Source organism: Physella acuta, unplaced genomic scaffold, assembly GCF_028476545.2.
Source record: "Physella acuta isolate Inbredline_101_S28 unplaced genomic scaffold, ASM2847654v3 ptg001480l, whole genome shotgun sequence".
Classification (NCBI taxonomy): Eukaryota; Metazoa; Mollusca; class Gastropoda; family Physidae; genus Physella; species Physella acuta.
Window position 1 is genome coordinate 810,822 of NW_026732995.1, and position 27,385 is coordinate 838,206.

A 27,385-nucleotide genomic window follows, 5' to 3' on the forward strand; every position below is an offset into this window, starting at 1 on the left:
TTCCTGACAAGTTTTGAGTGATTTCTAGTGACCGGAAGTAGTACTCTGCGCTATTTCTGATTTCTCAAAAACCGCATATGAATTTATTTTTAACTTGATTTATCTGTCTTTCTTTATAGTTTATAAAGTACTCATCTTTTGCACAATTATACACAGATTATTTACTGTTCATTTGCTGCGCAATTCTTTATTCTACGAGATTCTATTCTATTTTTTTAATTAATAAAAAGCTTTAATAACAAGCTTTTATTTCAAGCTTTTATATAACTTGCTTCCTCATCCTGTCTATCTGTCGTCATGGATCGAAAAGCTCGAGCGAAATTGCCGGCAGATCTAACAGACAGATTCGTTTCAAAGTTGGCACGTGGGTCAAGACATGAATAACATGCAGTCTGACAATAAATGTGACTTAATTGGATGCCTAATTAATTTTTAATGAATTAATTAATTCTTTTTATGTTTTCAATTAATACGATCAATGGGCTGAACAGGAGGCCACCAATTTTCTGTTAACGACGATAGTTAAAATTTTTGATTGACATCGCTAATAAAACACGACAAGTGAGTAAATTACTCCAAGGAGGCGTTTTTTGTCAGAACTGCAAGTGTTGAGTGCTCTGATCACACATACCAACATAATACAGTGACGTATCTATTATAACACAGCGCCTTCCATTGGATCCCGACAAGCAGCACTATAACCCGAACAAGTTTACAACAGTACGCCTGTTTAGAAAGGTATGAGATGTTTTCAAATGTTGTTTTCTTATGTGTATAGTTCAGGGGCGGAACTACAGTGCCGCTAGACCCCGCAATGCGGGGGGGGGGGGCGGTTAGGGGCCTAGGGGTCGTCCATAAATGACGTCACGCTTTTTTGGCCATTTGTTTACCCCCTTCCCCCCCCCCCCCCTACGTCACACATCGTCACAAAAATTCAGACCCCCCCCCCTTTAATGACGTCACACTCCACCCCCCCCCCCCCCCCTAATTTACAATTTATCCTATGTTTTAAATTTGCTGTGTTTTCATCCCTTTAAAATTACCGCTCCTTGACACAGCATTAAAAATGAGCGCGCAGGACCCATTCGTGGCACCAGCAGGTAAACAGTAATACAGTGAGGTGATGTTAAAGCTGATAGGATTAATTTTTAAAAAATACTTAATGTAAATGTATGTATTTCTTGCAGACATGACGACACACGTGAGAATAACAATATATTGAGTATAATATGCAAATTATTTAAATGTTAGCAGTATGCCCAGACCTTTAATTTTCCTAGTATATTTCATTGTAGCCTATATTCCTATATGATGGACTTAACGGATGTCATCTCTCACAAAGCAATATAAATGTAATTGATTTTTAATAGTAAAGACTTTTCACTAGATTATTAAATTGCGTGTTTTGCTGTTTGCGAAGAGGATATTGAAATAGGACAAGAAATACTTTCACACTGACTTAAATTTAAGCAAGTTTTATAGAAATTTTATTAATAACGATTAAATAATAATATCAGTAACAAGTTATACTTAACCGACGATATCTATATACATTCATATTTCTAAATCTTAGCAAGATCATTAACCGAAGTATTTTGAGAGCAGAGAAGTTTCAAGGAGTTCAGACTCTTCTGGATCTATGTATGCTGCCACTGTAGGAAATGTATCCACTGTCAAGTGTGACCATATTTCTGCCAAAGTGTTTCCGGCAAACTGAAAATTCTTCTTCTCTAAATCTGTGTCTATTGTGACTCCTCTTTCATCTAAATGACTGCCGTAGTGGTCATCGGGTAAAACTAATCCTGTGAGCTCATTGCTAAGTGGCGCCATTTTTCTTTCAACCCTATTAAATGCACTTCTTCCGGGTGCATTTGTAGCAATGAACAAACCATAATAGTTTTGATTGAGAAAGTGGTGTACCGCAACTTTGATCACCTTTTGATACCTAGGATTTTCGTCTGGGCCACCATCAACCGTCAACACTAATATTGGTTTAACGATTTGATCCACACCGCTCTTTGTGATATCATCAAATTCATGTAATGTAAGTAATTTTTCAAAATCAAGTCCATGACTAAGCGCTGTGGATGAGGAATGTTTACTAGAGCTGATTGATATGTATGTTGGGCCGGAGTATCCAACAGCTTCTCGATTTCCCAAGGCGTTGGGCTTAATTTTTATCCCTGCATAAACTGAAGGGATCAGCTTATGTCCAGCAGCCACAACCCAGTCATGGTCAGGCAAGCTCACCCTGTATTCCATGTGCATGAGCAATGGACTCTGTTTTTTAGCTGCTGTCAACCCAAGAGGAACGCGGGCCTTGTCATTTTGACTTATAAAGCATACCTCATTCGGTCCAAGCATGGAAGCTAACTCTTCTAGGTGATGCAGTGTTGCCGCTGTAAACAAGCGATCAGTGTGATTTGCATGGCAATCGTTTTGCGCTCTTATCAGTTTTACTGGGACTGTCGATACATGTCGTTGCCCTTCATGAGAATAAGTACGTCTTGGCAACAGTCGAAGGTACAGCCCACTTCTACTAATTATAAACCCATCCTGTTTTAACTGATCAGCTAGCTGATCTAATGTTTTAATAGTCCTGTAGACTTCGTGCTGCCTTCTCTCGTGTGATGCTGATCCATGCATAGCAATGTTTATGATAGTTTCCAATAAAGAAGATTGATCTTCTTCAATCCTTGGCCTGCCATAGTTAGATCTAACATTCAAAGTGGCGCGTAGCCCCGGATTCTCTTCAAACAAAGCATTCAGTTTTCTTTTCTTTTCATTTCGAGCTTTCTGAGATCTTATTTGATCAGATATCTTCCTCTTTAGCTTTTTTTTCCAAATCGCTCTTTCTCTGTTTCTTTTCTTTAATCTCCATGTTCTGTTCTTGCGTTAACATTCCGCGAGTTTGTCGCTAATACAAGCCGACTAGATCAGAATTCATAATCTCAATCTCTGATTGTAAGTTTATCTGGACTCTAGCCTGCTTAGATGTTGATAGTTTGCTGGTAGAGGGTTTTAAATCACTGACTTCATGAGCATCGTTCACTTTTTCATCTGACTTTAGTGACTTATTAGTATTAGGTATTTCTTTTGCCAAATCATACGGTGTTTTCTTATTTGTAGATGTAGATACAGATGTTTGTTTGGCCCAAAACGTCAAAAGTGAGCCTTTTTTAGCGGCAGCAATTGCTTTTAGCTCCTGCAGCCAGACCTCCGCTTTCAAGTGCAGATCTGAATCGCTTTTTAGTTGAGTCCACTTTTCAACGACTTCTTCTTGGCAAATCTTTTTACTCTTTTTAGGATATGCCAGCACGTAGGCATCAAAAATACATTGGAAAATTTTATTTTTATCCATTATTAACTGTCGATTTTTAAGCAGTATATATGAGATTATTAGATCTACCTTTCAATTGAAAAGCCTCACACAGACAAAGTTGATTCAGCAAGACACGTGTAGGCCTATTTGAGTTGATCGAATAAACACGCATCAAAAGCTGACCCTACACACATCCGCTTTTTATTTTGGCCGCATCTACAAAAATCACGTGATCTCGACCTTGGAACTGATTGTACTAGTTATTTTTTCTCTAGATCGTTCAACAAGCATGCACTATCGGCATGAACACCATGATTTAAGGAAGACAAGGCGTGTCATCAAGGGCAAGAGTCGCAGCCCTAAGTGTGAAGATAAGTTTTTAAATAAATTATTCGGAAAACGGGGTTTAAAGTTTTATTATGACTGCCCTACTCTGTAAACTTCAAAGAATAGCACGCATTACACTGATACCCATGCCTTACCCTCACTAGTTGATAGTTGATATGCTTCCGACCTTTATTCATATAGCAGTATTGACAAATTTGCATATACGGCAGTCTATTACACAACACACATCGTCAAATTATAGGGCAATTTAATTAGAACAAATTCATATTTCACAATCTTTTGACAACTTAGAAGTATCGCTACCAATGTAAAAAAAATATTTAGTATTGAGTATGTTTATTTTTCTAAAAACTAAAAAAAATGCATGTTAATCAATTCGTGGAATTAAGACAAAGTGACGTCACACTGTCTCTACCCCCCCTCCTCGTCACAAAAGTCTGAACCCCCTCCCCTCCCTAGGCGTGTGACATCATTTATCGACGACCTCCAACAGCCGACCAGAATCAATTTTTAATAGTCAAAAAAATTAATTTTCTTGCATTTTTGGCTTGATGCTGCGGTTTTATTATATATTCCACGCTCATGTATATTCTTTCTCCCTTCGTTTTTAAACCATTGTGAAAGCCGAGTCCTCTTTCTCCTACAATCAAACACACGCTGTTGTCGGCAAAATTATATATATATATATATATATATAAATATATATATATATATATATATATATATATATATATATATATATATATATATATATATATATATATATATATATATATATATATATATATATATATATATATATATATATATAGCCTATATATTAAAGTTTCTTTTGCGGGGTGGCCCTTTTTTTTCTAGTTCCGCCACTGGTACAGCTATGCCTTTTTAAGATACATTACAACATAATCAAGCACGATTTTAAAGGCACTGTGGTTGCAATATCAGGTGTGTAACTAGGTTCTCCTGCATTTGTACTGCTTAAGTGATGGAAGTTGTAATTGAATATGATTCTCCTCTATATGTTTTTTTTATTTAAGCCGAATATCTTTTAATTTCATTCCAAACAAACCCACCTAAACAATTTTGTGTGTCAGTAAACGATTAGATAGCAGCATCTCTAGACTAATTGAACTTTTGTCAGTCAACGCGATCTATTGCTAGCGTTTAAATATCCTGTAAATCTTCATGATTGTTCAACGTTGGGTAGTTTAAGATATTTTCTGATTTTTTTAATATCTTCTGTCGGCCACACTAGGACTTTTCAAACAATCATTTGTCGTCTGTTTGAATGACATATGTTATATATATAGATCAATTCCTATCTTCGTTCCCTGGTGGATGCGGACCCGTTCGTTTTTTCAAATGTTTGTACGTATCTCCAACATTCAGTTGTATAGAAACACAAATGACACAGGAGCTTAGCATGTATTAACTCTCTAGATTATATATATATATATATATATATATATATATATATATATATATATATATATATATATATATATATATATATATATATATATATATATATATATATACTTAGAATAACAATTTTTAATTATGAACATTACATAAATTTTTTTAAAAAGTGTATCAACGTTTATGAAATTTCTAAAATTGTGTCTGAAATGTATTTGCATTTTGTCCTTTAGCTCTCATTACGTCCCTTCATTTGGAAAACACAGTTACTTCCCTTTTTTAAAAAAAACCATTAAATCGGGGGAGAAAGAATTTACCTTTGATTACTTTGTTTTGGTGTTAGTAAAAAAATAATTACATAATTAGCGGGGATTGATTAAGTGCAATGTCGTAGTTATTTTTAATACTGCCTTTTATTTATTCTATACACTGAACGTAGTGTTTACTAATTATTTTTTAAATCAATAACAGTTTATAAGCCAGGTCCTACAAATCCTTTATGTTTATTTCTTTCAATTTACGAATAAGCTTGGAGCATTATAATTTGTTCACTAAATTGAAACAGGTGATTTGGCGCCCTGGGTTATCATGTGAGTGCGATGGTGCATAATTTCGTTTTAAACAGTGCGATAGACTATGGATAAGAAAGGTTACTATAGTCATTAAGTGAATCAAATCCGGACGTCCCCCGGCACCCCGACAGGATGCTATTTGGCGCCCCGGGCCCTCCTGTGTTCGCTATGGTACCTACGTTCGCGTAAGTGAGTTCAAATGACTATGAATAAATTGGGTACTATAGTCGATTACTAAGTTGAATCAGGCGGTTAAGCCGCACGTCGTCATGGTGCGATTTGGCGCCCGGGCTAGACTGTGGACACTTTGAGTTTATCTTGTTTTCTTGTGTTTGGATTTGCGTTTGTGGTTGTGTTTGCGTTTGGATTTGGGTTTGTGTTTTTTTTTTCGTTTGCTTTTTGCTTTGCGTTTGTGTTTTCGTTTTCTTTTTTCTTTGCTTTTGTGTTTTCTTTGTGTTTGTGGTTGTGTTTGTGTTTGCGTTTCTTTTTGTGTTTTCGTTTGTGTTTGTGTTTGTATTTGTGTTTGTGTTATGTTTGCGTTGTTTTTTTTTTTGGTGTGTTTTGGTTTTGTTTTGTTGTGGTTGGGTTTGCGTTTAGATTTGTTTTCGTTTGCTTTTTTGTTTGCGTTAGTGTTTGTGTTTTCTTTGTGTTTGTGTTTGTCTTTGCGTTTGTTTTTGTGTTTTCGTTTGTGTTTGTTTTGTGTTAGTGTTATGTTTGCGTTTTTTGTGTAATTTGGTTGGTTGTGGTTAGGGTGGGCAATGCCGGGTAAATGCTGATTAATAAACACACAAGTTAGTTATGGTCCTTCATAATTGCGTTTTTCAGAGATGCCAGTGCAGTGCCTGGCCGGGACGGCTAGTATATATATATATATATATATATATATATATATATATATATATATATATATATATATATATATATATATATATATATATATATATATATATATATATATATATATATATATATATATATATATATATATATATATATATATATATAGCCTATATATTAAGGGGATATGCGCGGAAAAAAATCACAAAATTTCTTGTTTTTAGTCATGATGGGTTTCTTGCACTTTTGGATACTTTGTCCATTTTTGTATATAGAAAATAATAACTTTAAAGAGAAAAAAATATTTTATGTGTTTAAATTACGTTTTTTATTACCCTATTAATTAAAAAATAATCAATTTTTCCCAATCTTACAAGCTCTCTATGAAAAGATTTATATCCGTCATTATATTGTATTTGACATCATTGGAAAGCTGGATTTCTCATGTATTTAATAAACTTAATTTCCTACATCTCGGAAACACCCAAAGCTTACAATCGGCTTTGCAGTTTCCACAGATATGGTACTTTCCTGACCTAGTTTTCGTTACTTTTGGCTGTTTTTCTCAGTTCGCAGGTTTTTAACACTAAAAAGCCTACTACTTTTTTATTTATTAAACAATGCCAACCATATTTTCAGTAAATGTTCTTGGTGCGAAAATACAACTTTTGTCACGAGGGAATTGTGATTGCTTTCATAGAAAAAAAATATTTGGTAATTAATATGCACATTTTGAAACTTTTGAATACTAAAAAGGGTACGATTTTTTAGACCTTGTAAAATTCTTACTAGTAATTATTTCAAAAAGTTGTCGTGACAAAAGTTTTAATATATACTGAAATATAAGCAGTTTAAATTTGATTGCTATAGATGCATAAATAAAAAAGCCTTAGCATTTTTAAAAGTACAGAAAAATTCAAAATGGCGGAGGTTTTTTTGGTTTCCATGACAACCAAAATTATTTTCGACCCTTTTTTTTGCTGTTTAATACTTACTTTTATATGCCAAATATGATTAAAGTATTCAAAAGGCTTTAGATCTTAAATTGTAAAAAATAGAAAAAAACATAGCATATCCCCTTAAAGTTTCTTTTGCGGGGTGGCCCTTTTTTTTCTAGTTCCGCCACTGGTACAGCTATGCCTTTTTAAGATACATTACAACATAATCAAGCACGATTTTAAAGGCACTGTGGTTGCAATATCAGGTGTGTAACTAGGTTCTCCTGCATTTGTACTGCTTAAGTGATGGAAGTTGTAATTGAATATGATTCTCCTCTATATGTTTTTTTTATTTAAGCCGAATATCTTTTAATTTCATTCCAAACAAACCCACCTAAACAATTTTGTGTGTCAGTAAACGATTAGATAGCAGCATCTCTAGACTAATTGAACTTTTGTCAGTCAACGCGATCTATTGCTAGCGTTTAAATATCCTGTAAATCTTCATGATTGTTCAACGTTGGGTAGTTTAAGATATTTTCTGATTTTTTTAATATCTTCTGTCGGCCACACTAGGACTTTTCAAACAATCATTTGTCGTCTGTTTGAATGACATATGTTATATATATAGATCAATTCCTATCTTCGTTCCCTGGTGGATGCGGACCCGTTCGTTTTTTCAAATGTTTGTACGTATCTCCAACATTCAGTTGTATAGAAACACAAATGACACAGGAGCTTAGCATGTATTAACTCTCTAGATTGTATATATATATATATATATATATATATATATATATATATATATATATATATATATATATATATATATATATATATATATACTTAGAATAACAATTTTTAATTATGAACATTACATAATTTTTTTTAAAAAGTGTATCAACGTTTATGAAATTTCTAAAATTGTGTCTGAAATGTATTTGCATTTTGTCCTTTAGCTCTCATTACGTCCCTTGATTTGGAAAACACAGTTACTTCCCTTTTTAAAAAAAAAAACATTAAATCGGGGGAGAAAGAATTTACCTTTGATTACTTTGTTTTGGTGTTAGTAAAAAAATAATTACATAATTAGCGGGGATTGATTAAGTGCAATGTCGTAGTTATTTTTAATACTGCCTTTTATTTATTCTATACACTGAACGTAGTGTTTACTAATTATTTTTTAAATCAATAACAGTTAATAAGCCAGGTCCTACAAATCCTTTATGTTTATTTCTTTCAATTTACGAATAAGCTTGGAGTATTATAATTTGTTCACTAAATTGAAACAGGTGATTTGGCGCCCTGGGTTATCATGTGAGTGCGATGGTGCATAATTTCGTTTTAAACAGTGCGATAGACTATGGATAAGAAATGTTACTATAGTCATTAAGTGAATCAAATCCGGACGTCCCCCGGCACCCCGACAGGATGCTATTTGGCGCCCCGGGCCCTCCTGTGTTCGCTATGGTACCTACGTTCGCGTAAGTGAGTTCAAATGACTATGAATAAGTTGGGTACTATAGCCGATTATATATATATATATATATATATATATATATATATATATATATATATATATATATATATATATATATATATATATATATATATATATATATATATATATATATATATAATAAATGTAGGGGCCCACAAAAAATTTCAGCTGAATCCGCCCCTGTTTGTAACATATTTGTTGATCTGTTAATGTTGCTATAACATGTTACTTGAGCTATTTTTGTTGCTGTATATAATTGTTCTGCTGTCATAGCTTATCTTTAGAGATTGTGATGAGCAGCAACATGTTGGCGTTAGAACTCACGTTGATGGGTTTCTTGTTGAACCTGATGTCTGTAAACTGCGAACTCGAAGTAAGTCATTTCACAGGTAGGGCTAATAGGAATAAATCTATCTTCAGCTTAAATACACTGACGTAAAGAAAAAAATTAAATATTTGATAATATATAATCAAAAAGTTTTTAAAATTTGCAAATAAACAAATTCGCTAATAATATTAAAGTACAGTTATATAATCACATTTAAAATTTATATATATATATATATAAATACATATATATATATATATATATATATATATATATATATATATATATATATATATAATCACTAACAGGGGGTAACTAATCCATTTACATGGACTTTAAGTCTACTGGATGTCTTAACTTAAAGTTTAAACAGATGAGAAGCTACCATAACTTTATCAAATGCAAAAAAAAATTTAACCAAATTAACACCAGAAAATCAGCCTAAATTACTACACTAACCTAAAAACACTACCCTAAAACAAAACTAATATAACAAGCAAACACCACGCCAAGTTACAATGAAAAATATAAAGAAAGGTAAGGACATGTCAATAAACTAATTCTTCTATATAATCGAGGTGAGATAATCATCAAAGAACCAAGTCAAAAGGTGGAACGCCAAGAGACAATGCTAGTTGCGATCCTTATAAGGTGAACAATGGGGTCCATGCGACAGGAGATGACTGGAGAGTACAAAGGATAATCAGAAGGGTGGCGTTTCCACGATATTTCGTAAAGAAATAAAGAAACCGAATGGAGTAGAACAATCGCGTGCCTTGACTAGACTACATGTTAAATACAGACAAAATTTAAATTATATTTTAGTTTCGCCCATTGCTAACTGCGTGAAAAAAGTGTATAATATATTAGTTGGGTTCATTAATTCTGTTGTGATTGTGATACAAGAGTGCCGAAATTGGTACGCTATTTTTGTTTTTTGTGTAATCTTACTCCTATGATTTCCCTATATATGGACCAATATATCGGCAACAAATAATTGGTTACATCGTGTGTTTTATTTTATCCTATTGTATGTACCTAAGAATATTTATGAGAAACTTAAAAAGTCGTATATAAGTACATATTTTAGATATTAAACATGCCTGTAATTGTAGTTTGTTATTTATAAAACTTGTCGGCCTTTTGGATGTCGGCCTTTTGTTTTGTCGGCCTTTTGTCCATGTCGGCCTTTTGTCCGTGTCGGCCTTTTGTCCGGATCCCCAATAGAGTAGAGGTAGGTCATTCGTACCGGCGTGCTATTCGTTCCACCCTCATTTAGTTTAAGCTCACCGATAGAAAATTGTGGAAACTCGCTGAACTCTTTCTTGATTATGCACTCTGTGTGCTGACAAATTTTTTTTGTTTTTATAAGCTTTTATTTAATTTGCTTCCTCAGTCTGTCGACAGTCTGTCTGTCTACAGTCTGTCTGTCTACAGTATGTCTGTCTAGATCGAAGCGCTGGAGCAAAATTTCGGGTTTTCTAACTGACAGAAGTTGGCACATGGGTCAAGACACGAAGACAATGCAATAAGAAATTAAAATTTGACTTAATTGGATGGCTAATTAAGTTTTTATTAATTAATGAAAGTTTTGTCCAAATTAGTAGGCTGTCTTATCCAACTATTCCGCACTATAACACGCGCTTTATCACGTTCATTAGGTGCGCAATGTTTTTAGTCACGCAGTCCTATTTAAGTTTAAATAAACTGGGAGTGGGCACCCCTAAACTTTCTGGAATATTTTTTACTTTCTCGTATATACGAAGTATAGAGAAAGTCTTGTAATCGTGCAATTACACCTCACTGAGTCGGAAAAACATATGTTTGCAATCTTGTCCGTATGTCTGTGTGTGTGTGTGTCTGTGAGTGTGTGTCTGTAAACACGATAACTTGAGTACCGTTACAGCTAGGTTGATAAAATTTCATATAAGTATTTTATCAAAATCGTAGATCCGTATCAACTTTTGAGCGATTTCCGATAACCGGAAGTGGTACTTTTTTAACTTTGAATTTTCTAAAGCCTATAACTTGTGTACTTTTTCAGATAGATAAATGAAATTTCACATGTAAGTAAAAGATCTAATCCGTTGAACGGAAGTAGTAATTTACACTATTTCCGATTTCTCAAAAAACAAAACGCATATAAATTTATAAAAAACTAGTAATATTCCACACTATTATGCACATTTTGTTTTGGCGTTCACTTGGTGCGCAATTCTTTTATCTACTAGATTCTATTCTAACAAGCTTTTATTTAACTTGCTTCCTCTGTCGTCAGTCTGTCTAGATCGAAACGCCGGAGTGAAAATTCAGACACTTCTACTTGACCTATACGATTCACAGTTAGCACGTGGGTCAAGACATGAAGACAATGCAATCTGAAATTAAATTTGACTTAATTGGATACCTAAATAATTTTTTATGAATTAATTAAAATTTGGACCGAATTAGTAGGCATGTCTATCCAACCACACGTCATCACGTTCAATAGCTGCGCTATCACGTTCAGTTGGCGCGCAATGGTTTTTACTCATGAAACTCTATTATAAATAAAAACATGTAATGCACTAAACAAAAATGTCACAAAAAACGTTTTAATAGCAATCTTTTATATATTGATGCACTAAAAAGTAGAAAATAAATTATACACTACTATTTAAATAACTATAAAGAAAAGTGTGGATCTCTTCCTTAACATTAATAAAGGTATCCAATAGATACTAAAGTGACCCACGCTTTTCTTTATAGTTATTTAAATGGTAGTCTATAATTTATTTTCTATTTTTAGTGCATTAATACATAAAAGCTTGCTATTAAAACGTTTTTTATGAAATTTTTAAAAGTTTAAGTAATTAAAAATCATGTCTATATTCCGAGTTGCCATCCCACGTAGTGTTATATAAGAATATTCGACAAAGTTTAGGGGAGATTACTCCCGGTTTATTTTATATAGTTATAGGCTTTTGTAATATTGAAAGTAGAATAAGTTCAAATTCCGGTTAGCGAAATTCGCTGAAAAATTTGATACAAAACTACAAATTTGATATAATACATGTACATAAATTTTCATCAACCTAGCTATAACGGTACTCAAGTTATCGTGTTACAGACACACATACACACACACTCAGACATACGGACAGAACTGCAAAGCCCAGTTTTCCCGACTCAATTACGCGTAGAACGCCAAAATTTTGATCAATCTGCATTTATTATTTTTGCCCGATTAAAAAAGTCCCCTATGCTCCGTATGTGATGAAGTACTGAGGTGTAAAACGATGAAAACTGTCAAAATTTCATGTGATTTTTGTGTACGATGACAATATTTCCTCTATACCCTGTATAAGAGAAAGTACAATATTATAGTGAAGAAAAAAACCCACCTTAAAAACGTCTTAATAACAAACTTTTATGTAAAATTGCACTAAAAAGTAGAAAATAAATTATTTTCTTTAAATACGTAATAATACACTACTATTTAAATAACTATAAAGAAAAGCGTCGGTCTCTTTCTAAATATTAGTAAAGGTATCCAGTAGATAATAAAATGGCCCACACTTTTCATCTATAGTCAGTAATAAATACAGATGGATGTTGTAATGTTTTCTTTATCGTTAGCAGGTTTAAGTTATGGTGTCAACCCCCCCCCCCCCCACCACCCTTGTTGGGATTTGTCAATTTCCATATTAAAAGACTTTTTCACTAATTAATCATTTATTTATTTGATATGATCATGTAGGTAGTTTAAAGCAATCACCGGGTGAAGGATGGGGGGCGGGGGGGGGGGGGGGGGACACGACTCATTAACTAAACATTGAGAATTTGCCGAAGTAAAAGGTTTTTCTGAGAATTGTAGTAACTGACACATCAAACCACACCTGAGGGAGTAGGGAGTGACCCCAAATTTAATTATTTACTACAAATGCAATGATTTTTTTCACCTGCATTAATAACTGTTAGAGTTAGGCGCATAAATGCTTTCTATAGGTGCATTAATATTATGTTTGCACAAATTAGCGCCATTCGACAAAAAGTTACAAATGTACGTGTGATATTAATATATATATATATATATATATATATATATATATATATATATATATATATATATATATATATATATATATATATATATATATATATATATAACAAATAACTGGATAACAGTTTGACTTAACATACGGTGACGCCAAATGAAACAAACCACTTTGTATAATTAGAAACACGAGCTTGATCTTGAACTAATAAACCGGGAGTGATCTCCCCTAAACTTTCTCGAATATCCTAATATATAAAAGCCCATATGCGCACTTCTCTCTCTCTGTCCGCAAAATATTTTCGCCGGATATCACATCAGAATCTTCAGCGATATATGGAGAACTTGATACGGAATTTTGTTGAAAATAATATGGTAGATGTTTTAAATGTATAACCAACATTTTATTTAAAGATGAAAAATAAAAAAATAAAGGCGTATTCGAATGTAGAAAAACAATTTTAATTGTGCAACTGGAAAAGTGTTTATAGTTGGGACAAGAGCGCTTTTAACAATGACGTCACTTAATGTTTACACTAAAAACGAGCACAAAACTAATGACGTCATCTTCCGAGTTTAGTATAAAATAAAGAAATGAACTATTTCATTCAAATGTGATTTAGAGCTACGTACGCTATGAAATGATTTTCTCGCCCTAAACTTTTATAAGTTTTTACTTTATCTAATTGGATTCTAGATATAGATCTAGATCTCGATTCTAGATCTAGACTAGATCTACGGAAAAACTAGGCGTAGGCGCTAAGATCTGGATAACTACCACTGAACAGCCGGGTTTTTAAAGAAATCTTTTAAGTCTCTTAATTTTAAGTCTCTTAATCAGCGAGTGCATTTAATAAGGTATGGTTACCGATGAAGAAATGAACTATTACATTTAAATCTATAGATCTATACATAAAAACCTAATAAAATAAAACACTTTAAAAACAAGAAGAATACCATGGAAAAAAACAAGAAGAATACTATGGAATAGCCGAGTTTTAACGGAATCATTTAAGTCACTTAATCAGTGTGTGCCTGTGTTATGTTAAATGTGTCGACTTTTTTAGCTAATTAGTTATTTCTTTGCTTTGTCACTAATATCGCTCAGCGTGTGGTAATGCACATTGCGTTTTGACCAATAACTATTTTATATATTATTTTTCTCAAACAAGTTCAATGTTTTAAAATTTATAGGGCTATATTTCACGTGAAACGGGTAGGCCTACCGATGGCTAGTTCTTATATAAAACAGCAGGGGATGGGAACTCCATATTAAATACTTAATGTTTTTAAAATAGAATAAAATCTCGTAGAAAAAAGAATTGCACACCAAGTGAACGCCATATGAAATGTGCATAACAGTGCGCAATATTATTAGTACTTTATACATTTACATGCGTTTTTAGAGAAATCGGAAATAGCGTAAATTAGTACTTTCGGTCAACGGAAATTACTCAAAATTTGACAGAAGGTAGAGAATTAGATCTTTCATTTACATGTGAAATTTCATTTATCTATCTGAAATAGTACTCAAGTTAAAGGCTTGTGAAAAATTCAAAGTAGAAAAAGTACCACTTCCAGTTATCTACGATGTTGATAAAATACTTATATATATAAAATTTCATCAACCTAGCTGTAACGGTACTCAAGTTATCGTGTTTATACACACACACACACACACACACACACAGACACACACACACACACACACAGACATACGGACAAGATTGCAAAATTATGTTTTTCCGTATCAGTGAGGGGTAAGACATCGAGATTTGTAAAAATCTCGATTTTTTTTTTGCACGATTACAAGACTTTCTCTATACTTCGTATATACGAGAAAGTAAACATGAAAATTAATATGGACGAAATGTAAACATAAAAATGCCCCATACAATCATGTTTCCTCTAATATAAATTTTTATTTATTTTTCCAGTTGATGCTATCATACTCTGAGAAAATTAAGTACCCGATAGATGACCAGAAGACCATTATTGTTGAATCCTTCGTTCCTCAGACTTCCCAAAAGTAAGCAAAATATTTAATATCTAAAAACTGATAAAGGTACTCAGTAGCAACGAAGACTAGTTAATTTAATCATCTTTGTTCTGAAATTGTCAACAATAGACTTAAAAAGCTGGTTCCAAATGGTTCCAAATTTGTGTTGCCAAAAAAATATATTTTTCAACCAAAATTGTTATTTTATAACATTTGTGTAATAAGTACGAAATTACTTCCGGTTTCATTAAGGCTAGAAATGGTCAAAGAAATGATTACTAATGATATAGATCTAATAGTAATTTGGCAAACATTCTTATTTTTAATTTAAATTAGTAGAGTCAGGGTGTTGTGGTGATTGGGGATGCTTTATTGTTATAATTACAATTCAACGCCATTTAGCATAGATCACAATTGTGTATTGTATCATTGAAAATAATTGTTTTAACTTTTATTGTTTTACTCTCCCTGTCCATTCCGGTAGACTTCAAGGAGAGGTTGATGGCAGTTTTTGAAAATATTTGAATTCAAAAATAATTCTAAACGGATTTTCATTGGCCTATATTCGATACAAAAATATAAAAATGAGTGTAATCTATGGTTCCCAAAACAGCTTTAATTTTTACAATGTAACTATAATTTTATCGCTTGCCATATTTTTTTGCAAGTTTTTTTTTTAAAGTTAGTATGATTACATAGATTTTTTCATGCCTATTATTGTTTTTATTTCACTTTCTTTTCGTCTTTTTCCTTTAAAGTGGTGGTGGGGGGGGGGGGGGCGTTCTGAAACGGTATGTAAAATCAACATTCCGGAAGCAAATGGTACTTTACATGACAGTGCTGCAACCTGGAGCCCTATTTTCAGAAGGCCCCAAAGTGTTCTCTATTAAACGAGAATAAATTTAATTTCCCTAACGACCTCTAGTATTATCAGCCAAAAGCTAATGTCGAGTGCGAAATACTAAGTGCCGGATTTTTCATCATTTAAATGTCTCTTATTAGCTATGTTAAAGTGTGAAAACCTGTGTCTAGCTTTGACATTGATATAATACTTTATGTCTACGTTTCTATTTCATTAACAATGCCTTCTTCCTACCCCTCTTAACGTTTGAATATGATTAACATGTACGTTTTGCCAGTTAATATATCAACAAATTCAACTTATATATATATATATATATATATATATATATATATATATATATATATATATATATATATATATATATATATATATACATATATATATATATATACATATATATATATATATATATATATATATATATATATATATATATATATATATATATATATATATATATATATTGGTGCGTAATACATGATCCCACTGCCTCGATATTAGGGTAATTGAAGCTTTATTCCTCATCTTTATCGTCTACAAGAAGCATTTAAACATGTTACGAAAGCTTAAAAACTAGATTAGGTTCTTTTAAAAGCTGCTAAAATATTGTGGGGTTTTATTAAGAATTCACGCCACAGTAAATTTGAAAAGATTAAAAAAATCTTTCAAACAAGATAAATGGCCCGTTGACGGAGAGATACAACGGGCGCTAGGCTGATAGTGGTGTCTTTTTTCTTTAACTCGAAATTTTAAAAAAATCACCACCTAAACTTCAAATTTTACCGGAAACGAAAAATGTCATTGAAAATGGATTTTTATCCAGAATCTGCATTTTAACCGGATTTAAGCTTGATCTACACGTAGTTACTGCACATTGATACTAAACACAGTCGAATGTAAATCCTTAAACCTTGCACCTAATCTCAAACACGAATAAAGTCGCATTTAGGTGGGGGGGGGGCTCTGCCCCAAGCACCCCCCCTCCCCCACACACACTATAAAGCACGTCTACCGTCCAATTCAACGAAAAATACTTTTTATTTTAAAAAAAACATATTTTTACCTGTGTCCAACCCCTTCCAAAAAATTTAGTCCACCCTCACCCCCGAATATTTCAAGAACCCCTCCCCCTTCTGGGGAGGAATAACTGTGAAAGAAACACTGGTCGCATTTGTAGCTCATACAAACTAAAGGTAGAGCAGACAGTGTTCGTTTCAGGCTTTTTTCCGGGGGGGGGGGGCACTTGAATTTTTGCATGGGCGAATAAATTTCGACGGGTCGGGGAAGGAAGAGACTGGTAAAAGTATATATTTTCTCTATGAATTATATTATGCCTTTTTTGGGAGGGGGGGGGGGGGGGAATTAGACGTTCTAACGTGGGGGGGGGGGGGGGGGGGTAAAAGGGGCTTTGCCCCTACCAGAAGAGAAACTCTTCACGCAAAACACTTATAACATTAGACACATTAATTAGGCCGTATTGTCTGTGTTTTTACTTTCTCGTATATACGAAGTATAGAGAAAGTCTTGTAATCGTGCAAAAAAAAAAAAAAGGGGTTTTTACAAATCTCGACGTTTCACACCTCACTGATACGGAAAAACATAATTTTGCAATCTTGTCCGTATGTCTGTGTGTCTGTCTGTGTGTCTGTCTGTGTGTCTGTCTGTCCGTGTGTAAACACGATAACTTGAGAACCGTTACAGCTAGGTTGATGAAATTTCATATATAAGTATTTTATCAAAATCGTAGATCCGTATCAACTTTTGAGCGATTTCCGATAACCGGAAGTGGTACTTTTCCTACTTTGAATTTTTCAAAAGCCTATAACTTGAGTACTATTTCAGATAGATAAATGAAATTTCATACGTAAGTAAAAGATCTAATTCTCTACCTTCTATTAAATTTTGAGTCATTTCCGTTGACTGGAAGTAGTACTTTACGCTACTTCCGATTTCTCAAAAAACTAATGTAAATTTTAAAAGTAATAATAATATTGCGCACCATTATGCGCTTTTTTATTTGGCGTTCACTTGGTGTGCAATTAATTTGTCTACGAGATTTTATTCTATTTTTAAAACTTTAAGTATTTAAAATGGATTAAAAATCATGTCTATAGCCCGAGTTCCCATCCCCTGTTATTTTATATAAGAATATTCGAGAAAGTTTAGGGGAGATCACTCCCGGTTTATTATTATAGAGTTTCGATTACGTCATTTCTTTTGAGGGGGGTGGGCGGGCGGCTTAAACGTTGTTTAGGGGGGGTGGCTGGGGCTTCGTCCCTAACCGAATAATTGCTTGAAAGAAACTCTGCAAGAAAACCACTTTTGAGATTAGACAAAAATGGCTTTTTTTAAAAAATTCAATGTTTACTCTAGAATTAATGACGTCAGATTACTGTGTGCACTCTCCGGCTTGATACTATTTTCTACTATATGCTCAATGTGACGTCATGTTTCGTTTTCGTTTTACTATGAAAGTTTTTATTTTGCTTGTATTTTCTCTATAGCGTTCTTGTCAGATACATAGATAGATAGATAGATACACAGATAGATAGATAGATAGACAGACAGCGAAACTATTATTATAGACGAGAAAAAAGGCCCGTTGAGGAAGGATACAATGGGCGCTAGGTTGATAGTGCTGTCTATTTTCTCTAAACTAAAACCAAAACTAAAATCACCACCTTAATTCAATTTAACCGAAAACGAAAAATGACATTGAAAACGGATTTTTATCCAGAATCGGTACTTTAATTTATACAAAATCTAGTCATAGGCATATCCCTAAACCATGCACCTAATCTCATTCATGACGAAAGTCGCATTAAGAGTTTCTTTTAGGCAACTCTACTTGGGAGGAGGGGGCTCCGCCCCCCCCCCCTCCACACACACCCCAAAACATGTCTACCGTCCCATTCAACGAAATATAATTATATACTTTTTCCAGTGTCCGCCCCTCCCAGGATATTCTACCCCCGCCCCCCAAAAAATTCAAGTAACCCCACCCCTCGCTGGGGAGGAAAAAGTCTGAAAGAAACACTGGTCGCATTTGTAGATCATACAAACTAAAGGAAGAACCTGTGCGGGTCTTCGCCCCTACCGGAAGAGATGCATGAAAAAAAACTGTGCACGCTAAACACTTTTTAGATTAGAAAAAGTTCCCCCCTCCGGGGAGGAAAAAGTCTGAAAGAAACACTGGTGTCGCGCTTAGCCACTACCCGAAGAATTGCATGAAATAAACTGCAAGCAAACTACTTTTTAGATTAGACACATTAATTAGGCGGTAATTTTACTATAGAGTATCTATGAAGAAATTTCTTTTGAGTTTGGGAGGGGGGGGGGGGGGGGCTCAGACGTTCTTACGCGGGGGTGGGGCTTCGCCCCTACCCGAAGAATTGTATGAAAGAAACTCTTCACGCAAACCACTTAGATTAGACAAAATTGACTTTTTATTCAATGTTTACTCGAGAATCAATGACGTCATATTACTGTGTGCACTCTCCGGCTTGATGCTATTTTCTACTATATGCTAAAGTAACGTCATATTTCGTTTTCGTTTAACTATGCATGTTTTTAATTTGCTTGTGTTTTCTCTATAGCGTTCTTGTCAGACAGATAGATACACAGACAGATACATACACAGACAACGAAACTATTAGTATTAATTTGCTATTGATTTACTTTCCTTTATTTTTGCAATGGACAGGATCATGAAATTCCACCGAAAAGTTTTTAAAATGACAATAGTAAACTATATGAGACTACGCAGGCAATTCGGAAGCTGCTGGTTAAACTAAGCTTTCAATGTCACAACAGACACAGAATTAAAAATTTGACTTAGTAGAAAGTGTTATTAGAACATAAACAAATATATGATCAAGATTTAAAGATTTAAAGATTATTATTCTTCTATTTATATGTCATCGGGTGCGGAGGGGTTGGGGGGTCAAATGTTACGCCTAGTTCATTCTTTATTAGCATTTCGCACCCAGGCTGGCCTGCTTACATGTTGTACTTGGTTGTAGTAGACAGCTTTTGCTATAACACTATAACCACATTTTTAAAATGTTTCTTACTCATGCTAGAGAAAATGTGTTTATTTTTCTTGAAGCTTTATGGTGAGCCTCTCTGACAATGAATATTATTCAGAGAATATACCTCTACAAGTTTACGTTGACTTTAACCAAAATAATGTGGGGATAACCTACCAAAAGGACGGACTTTGGTCAGATGAGAAAGATAGAGTAGAAACAATCCCATTTGTCCAAGGGAAAGACTTTGAGTTCAAGATAGCTCTATTGAATAATTTGTTTAAGGTATGTAGATTTTGCAAAAAAATATTAATGGGCCTCTAGTAATTATTTTTTAAGTTTTGAAATTATTTAAATAAATTTTATTTTTAGCTGTCCGTCAACGGCGTGTTTTTTAGAGATTTTAAGCTCCAGATGTCCAAAGATCTAATCCACTACATACATGTTGATGGTAATGTTGACATCAAGAGGATTTTCTACTCGGTTCGTTGTGTTTGTCTATAAGTGTATGTATGCTTTATGTGTGGAGAAGAAATGGAGTCATTCGAGAAACTTTGATGGTTGATGTTATCTGTTAAATATAAATGTTTAAGTAATAGATACATTAATATAAAAATTACTAAAAAATGTGGAGTCACTGAATATTTGAAAAATGACGGCTGTTCCAAATTATTGTTACAAAATATAAATATGACAGCTGCATAAATCTTTACAGTATAACACGCCTAAAGAAGGTATACCAAGCAAATATTGTTTTCGATAAAAAGTATACTATATTTTAAAACAAGAATACATATTATATACGAAAATGTTTATATAATAAACTTTGTTATATCTTATTATAATGTCTTATAGTATGTTAATATATACGTACTAACACGATTTTTTAAATTGATATCAACAATTGTAGTATCGTTCCCCGGTAAGTTGAACAAAATCCTTTTTTTTTATTAAAAGAAGAATTTAGCTCTGATTATATATATATATATATATATATATATATATATATATATATATATATATATATATATATATATATATATAAATATATATATATATATATATATATATATATATATATATATATATATATATATATATATATATAAATATATAAATATATATATATATATATATATATATATATATATATATATATATATTTATATATATATTTAGGTCTATATATATATGTATATATATATATATATATATATATATATATATATATATATATATATATATATATATATATATATATATATATATACATATATGTTTTTTTAAAGGCACGAATAAGAATTTATGGGCCGATTTAACTATTTTCTAATTCAATTGTATAGTATGAAAATAATAGACTTATCGGAAAAAAAAATTAGGAACGAAGAATAAGGAGAATGAAAACCCTTTTTGTGTTTAAAATACCATTTTATGACCCTGTTAATTAAAAAAAATCATCTCAATTTTACAAGATTTCTACTAAACGTTTTATAATCCGTCATCATATTGTATTTGACATAATTGGAAAGCTGCATTTCTTAAGTATTTGATAAGCGGATTTTCAATCATCTTGGAAACACCCAAGGCTTACAATCGGCTTTACAAATTACACAGATATGTTATTTTCCTGACCTACTTTTCGTTACTTTTTTTGTACTCAGTTGGTACTTTTTTAACACTAAAAAGCCTACTTCTTTTTTATTTATTAAATAACTAGGCATACTGCCTAGCTTCGCTTAGGTTTTCAAAAAAGTTGAGAAATTGAATAATTAATTAATAGGTGATTGGCTGTTATGTTAAATGCTTTTTTTTTAATTTATACAGTGGGGTACTTTTATTGTACCCATAATTTGATGGAATATTCGCAAACTTATTACTCGCAAGGTTATTAGAACTGAAAGGGCTTTCATAAAAATTATGTGTGTGTATATATGTATATATATATATATATATATATATATATATATATATATATATATATATATGCTGAGAAAAAAATGCGGAAAAATAATGATAGTTTTCCGATAAAACATGATTTGGAAAATATTAATATTAGCAAACTCTAAACAGTAAGTTCTTTTTAAATAGCCAAAGGTGGTTCAACTTGAGGTAGACCCAGCTGGAGAAATGATCATCGTCAATGGATTCCCAACTAAAAACACAGAAAGGTATATGCATTTTTTCTTCTTCATGATTTGCTTTTAAAGGGCAATGTTATATTTTTTTAGCCAACTTTAAGGAACTCTTATAAAATATTCTCTTAATTTTATATGATGAAAATTAATTTTTAAAAAGAGTTATTAGTCCGTTGAGGAAAAACTAAAACGAGCACTATGCTGACAAACCTAAACCTTTGCTGAAAGTTTAACCTTAACCTCATCTGAAAGCTTGTGGGACGGAGTTGTCTATCGGTAGAGAGCTGGACTGCTAACCCGTAAGTCTCGAGTTCGAATTCGGGTTCAAGTCAGTAAACCGTCCCTGAGTCCACCCAACTCTGATGGGTATTTAACTCACGTTAGGGAAAGGAACGGCGGCTGGGCATAGTGCTGACCACACTATCTCTTCATATGCCGAGGTCACAGAAACAAGTGAACTCTACCTCACTTGCCCCATAGACCGTCAGGTTTGAAAGAGAAACTTTACTTTTTTTTTAAATCTGAAAGCTTAACCTCAAACTTAGCATCGGCTCTAACCTTAACCTTTTACCACAAGGAACTTGGACTTTAACAGGAAGTTTTATAGAAACCGGACTCTTTACAGGAACCACAAGATAAACCTGAAACTGAACACAACAAAAAAGATTAATAAGCAGTGTCGCTAATTCATCATATACATTTGATTTCATTTAAAATAAACGCTATATGTTTCATTTTTAACGTTTATTTTTCCTTATGACTTACATAGGCTCTAAAGTCTATAAAAGTTTTTTTTTAAGATTGGGGGAGGATTAACGCTCACAAAAATTAATTAATGCGAATGCTTTAAACAGATATTTTGTTCATTGCTCTGTGTGTGTTCTGTTGATTGAGTGCAGGTTTTGGAAATTGTTCTAATAAATCGGATGTAGATCTTTAAATTGATATCCAACGTTAATTAAGGGAGGGGTGTTGATTCAGAAATAACATATTTTTGTATTAAAATATGTTCACAAGTTTCTACCAGCTACTTTTTTACTTTTTCGTATATACGAAGTATAGAGAAAGTCTTGTAATCGTGCAAAGAAAATCGAGATTTTTGCAAATCTCGACGTTTTACACCTCACTGATACGGAAAAACATAATTTTGCAATCTTGTCCGTATGTCTGTGTGTGTGTCTGTGTGTGTATGTGTAAACACTATAACTTGAGTGTCGTTACAGCTAGGTTGATGAAATTTCATATATAAGTATCTTATCAAAATCTTAGATCCTGATCAACTTTTGAGCGATTTCCTATAACCGGTACTTTTTCAAATTTTGAGTAATTTCCGTTGACTGGAAGTAGTAATTTACGACATTTCCGATTTATCAAAAAAACGCATGTAAATTTATAAAGTACTAATAATATTCCGCACTATTATGCACATTTTGTTTTGGCGTTCGCTTGGTGCGCAATTTATTTTCTACGAGAATATAAGAATATTCGAGAAAGTTTAGGGGAGATCACTCCAGGTTTATTACTTTCTCGTATATACGAAGTACGAAGTATAGAGAAAGTCTTGCAGTCTTAAAAAAAAAAATAGAGATGTTTGCAAATCTCGACAATTTAGGGCTCCCTGAGTCGGAAAAACCTAGTTTTGCATCTTGTCCGTATGTCTGTGTGTCTGTGTGTGTGTGTGTGTGTGTGTGTAAACACGATAACTTGAGTACTGTTACAGTTAGGTTGATGAAATTTCATATATATGTATTTTATCAAAATCGTAGATCCGTATCAACTTTTGAGCGATTTCCGATAACCGGAAGGGGTACTTTTTGCGTGGAATTTTTCAAAAGCCTATTACTTGAGTACTATTTCAGATAGATAAATGAAATTTCACATGTTAGTATAACATCTTATTCTCTGCCTGCTTTCAAATTTTGAGTCGTCGACCGAAAGAAGTAATTTACGCTGTTTCCGATTTCTCAAAAAAAAACGCATGTGAATTTGTAAAGTACTAATAATATCCCGCACTATTATGCACATTTTATTTGGCGTTCACTTGGCGTGCAATTCTTTTTTTTTAATGAGATTCTATTCTATTATAACAAGTTTATGTAATTAAAAATGGATTAAAAATATTGTATTATGTCCCGAGTTGCCATCCCCCTTAGTGTTATATTAGAATATTCGAGAAAGTTTAGGGGAGATCACTCCCGGTTTATTAATATTTAAAATGTGCTTTCGAACATTCTTTTTAGTTAAATATAAATATTTCACAATTCTGTATTGTTGTTTGTTTTTTCTTTCTCCGATACTGAAACTTTTTTTTTTATAGTTTTGTAAATTTTGATAAACATACTTTAACAAGAGTAAAATGTTCTTTTAGATAATATTTTTTTAGCTTAATACAAATATTTTGACAATTCTGTGTAGCGGATTTTTTTTCTTTCGTTGATGCTGAAACTAATTTCTAGTTTTTTAGGTTTTAATAAATTATTCTTTAACTATGGAAAATTATTTCAAACCAGACGCATAAGTACGATGTAAAACGTATCAGTTTTTTTGTTTTTTTGTTTTTTTTTGAAAATGCAAAAACATTCATATTTATTGTTTCTCAAAAATCGACTTTGATAATTCTGAAAACAGGTTCACAATTTTCCTGGCATGTAGTTCTGGCTTGAACGCACAAAACTCAACAGTGGACAACATACCTGATATAACTATGGCTTTCGATGTCCGATTTACTGGTTACGAGTATGGGAATGCTATTGTCATAAACCACAAGACTAATAATGAATGGGGCATGGAAGAAGTGTTCAAGAATCACAAATTTGAAGTCAATATTCCATTTCAGCTGAAGATTACATTACTGCCAGGGTATATTGAGGTCAGTATCCTAATATATATATATATATATATATATATATATATATATATATATATATATATATATATATATATATATATATATATATATATATATATATATATATATATATAAGCCCATGATCAGTATCTTCAGCAATATATGGAGAACTTAAAGATACGGAAATTTGTTACAAACAATATTTTGGATGTATTAAATGAATAAACTAAAATTAGTTGAAAGAAGAAAAATAAGCGTAAGGGCATATTCGAATGTAGAAACACATATTTAATTATTCAACCGGAAAAGTGTTTATAGTTCTGACAAAAAAAATCTCTAGAGAACACACAAACAGCACAAAAGCAAACACTGGCAAAAACAAGGGCGGCACATGAAACAATGAGAAATATATCATGATCAAACAATGTTGATAAAAAGTTTAAACTACGAAAATGACACAACACTAATGGCGTCATTGATTATACGATAAAAATAGAATTAGAAATCGAATGTCGAAAATGATGCACAATACTAATGACGTCATCTTCACTAAGATGCACTTCCCACATCTTCCAATTTTAGAATATAAAGGAATGAACTATATCATTCAAATAAGATTTAGATCTATAAATCTACTATGGAATTTATACAATTTTTTCGGCAAAAAAATACAGGCCTATATATCACTTGTAACTGGTACCGATGGCAAGTATTAATGTGATTTCGTTTTTATTATTTAAACGGAATTAAGCCGCACACACTGATATTTTTGTCTCAGTTTATGCAATTTCTTATATTTAGATCGACCACAAAGGTGTACGCCTGTACAAATACAAGCATGATATTGATCAGATCAATTACTTTGGTTACGGGGGAAATGTTCAAGTCAGCGAAATCCTTACCACATAGACATCAGGAAATCATTTACCAAAGAGGTTATTGATTTAGTAGTTGAACTGATAATAATTACGATAAGTGTCTTTTAAATTCACTTTTAAAAATAAGCAAGTTTTAAAATATTTAATCTTTGAAAACAGTTTTTAATTTCACCCTCAAAACTTTTGTAACTTTTAATTAAATTTTCATTTGTTTTGAATTTATTGCAAGAATGACATACTATTAAACTTAGTGATTTATAAAAAAAAATTAGCAAATTAATTGGTTTTATTGTTGTTTTTTTTTCAAATATTTTTTATTTGTTAATCAAGTATGTTTTTATTTGAAACCCCTTACCCACCCACCCCCCAATCCCCAAAAAAAAATGCGCAAAAGAAAATCTGTGCTAACAGAAAAAATAACGCAAATACAAATTATTTATGCCAACACACTTTATATTTGTCCCATTTTGTGGAAATTTATTATGCTATAATGGACATGTAGTCACAATTTATATAATGACGGCACCCTTACCCAGATAATTTAATCCGCCCCCTTCCCCAAAAAAACCTCAAGTGCCCCCCCCCCCCCCCTGAAATATTTTTTGAAAGAAACACTATCTGCATGATTGAGTAGGTCTACCTTTCATCTGTATGATCTACAAATGCGACCGGTGTTCCTTTCAGACTTCTTTTTGTACCCGGGCGGAGGAGGGCACTTGAAAAATTATTTTTTGGGGAGGGAGGTGGAGGTGGACTCAATTTTACGGGGAGGGGGACTGACACTGGTAAAAGTATATATTCTATATACATTCTATTTCGTTATAGTGGGCTATAGACGTCCTAAATGCGAGCTAAAGTGCAAGTTTTAGGTGTTCGATTATGACTAAATTTAGTATGAATGTGCAGTAACTACATGTAGATCAAGGTGAAATCTCGCTTAAATGCCGATTCAACGACATGTTTCGTGTCCGATAAAATTTGAAGTTGATTGGTGATTTTGGTTTTGGTTTCAGTTAAGAGAAAAAGACAACACTATCAAACTAGTCCCATTTATCTAGTTATTATATATTTACAGAAAATCTTTTTTCTTCGTCTCCTTTGTAGTACACTATCATATAAAAGCTTGTTATTAAAACGTATTTTATCCATTTTTACTTTCTTACATAGGCCTACATAGTATAGAGGAAATATTGTAATCGTGCACAAAAATCACATGAAATTTTGACAGTTTTCACAGTTTTACACCTCAGTACTTCATCTCATACGGAGTATAGGGGACTTATTTCAATCGGGCAAATTATAAATCCGGCCAACGGAAATTACTCAAAACT

The 27,385-nt window shown here is 32.6% G+C and overlaps 2 protein-coding genes across 2 annotated transcripts in view; one reads left to right on the forward strand and one right to left on the reverse strand.

Annotated features, from left to right (window-relative positions):
* The window catches only part of LOC131928287 (adhesion G protein-coupled receptor L4-like), a 111,089-nt gene that overhangs the window by 64,722 nt on the left and 18,982 nt on the right, over nucleotides 1-27,385 (reverse strand). The window lies entirely within an intron of this gene.
* LOC131928291 (32 kDa beta-galactoside-binding lectin lec-3-like) lies at nucleotides 8,847-26,307 on the forward strand. The gene is made up of 8 exons (XM_059284279.1): nucleotides 8,847-8,920; nucleotides 9,211-9,310; nucleotides 15,239-15,330; nucleotides 20,274-20,478; nucleotides 20,566-20,676; nucleotides 22,282-22,361; nucleotides 24,957-25,197; nucleotides 25,978-26,307. Exons 1-8 carry the CDS (start codon nucleotides 8,868-8,870, stop codon nucleotides 26,083-26,085), a joined length of 990 nt encoding a protein of 329 aa, XP_059140262.1. The 5' UTR covers nucleotides 8,847-8,867; the 3' UTR covers nucleotides 26,086-26,307.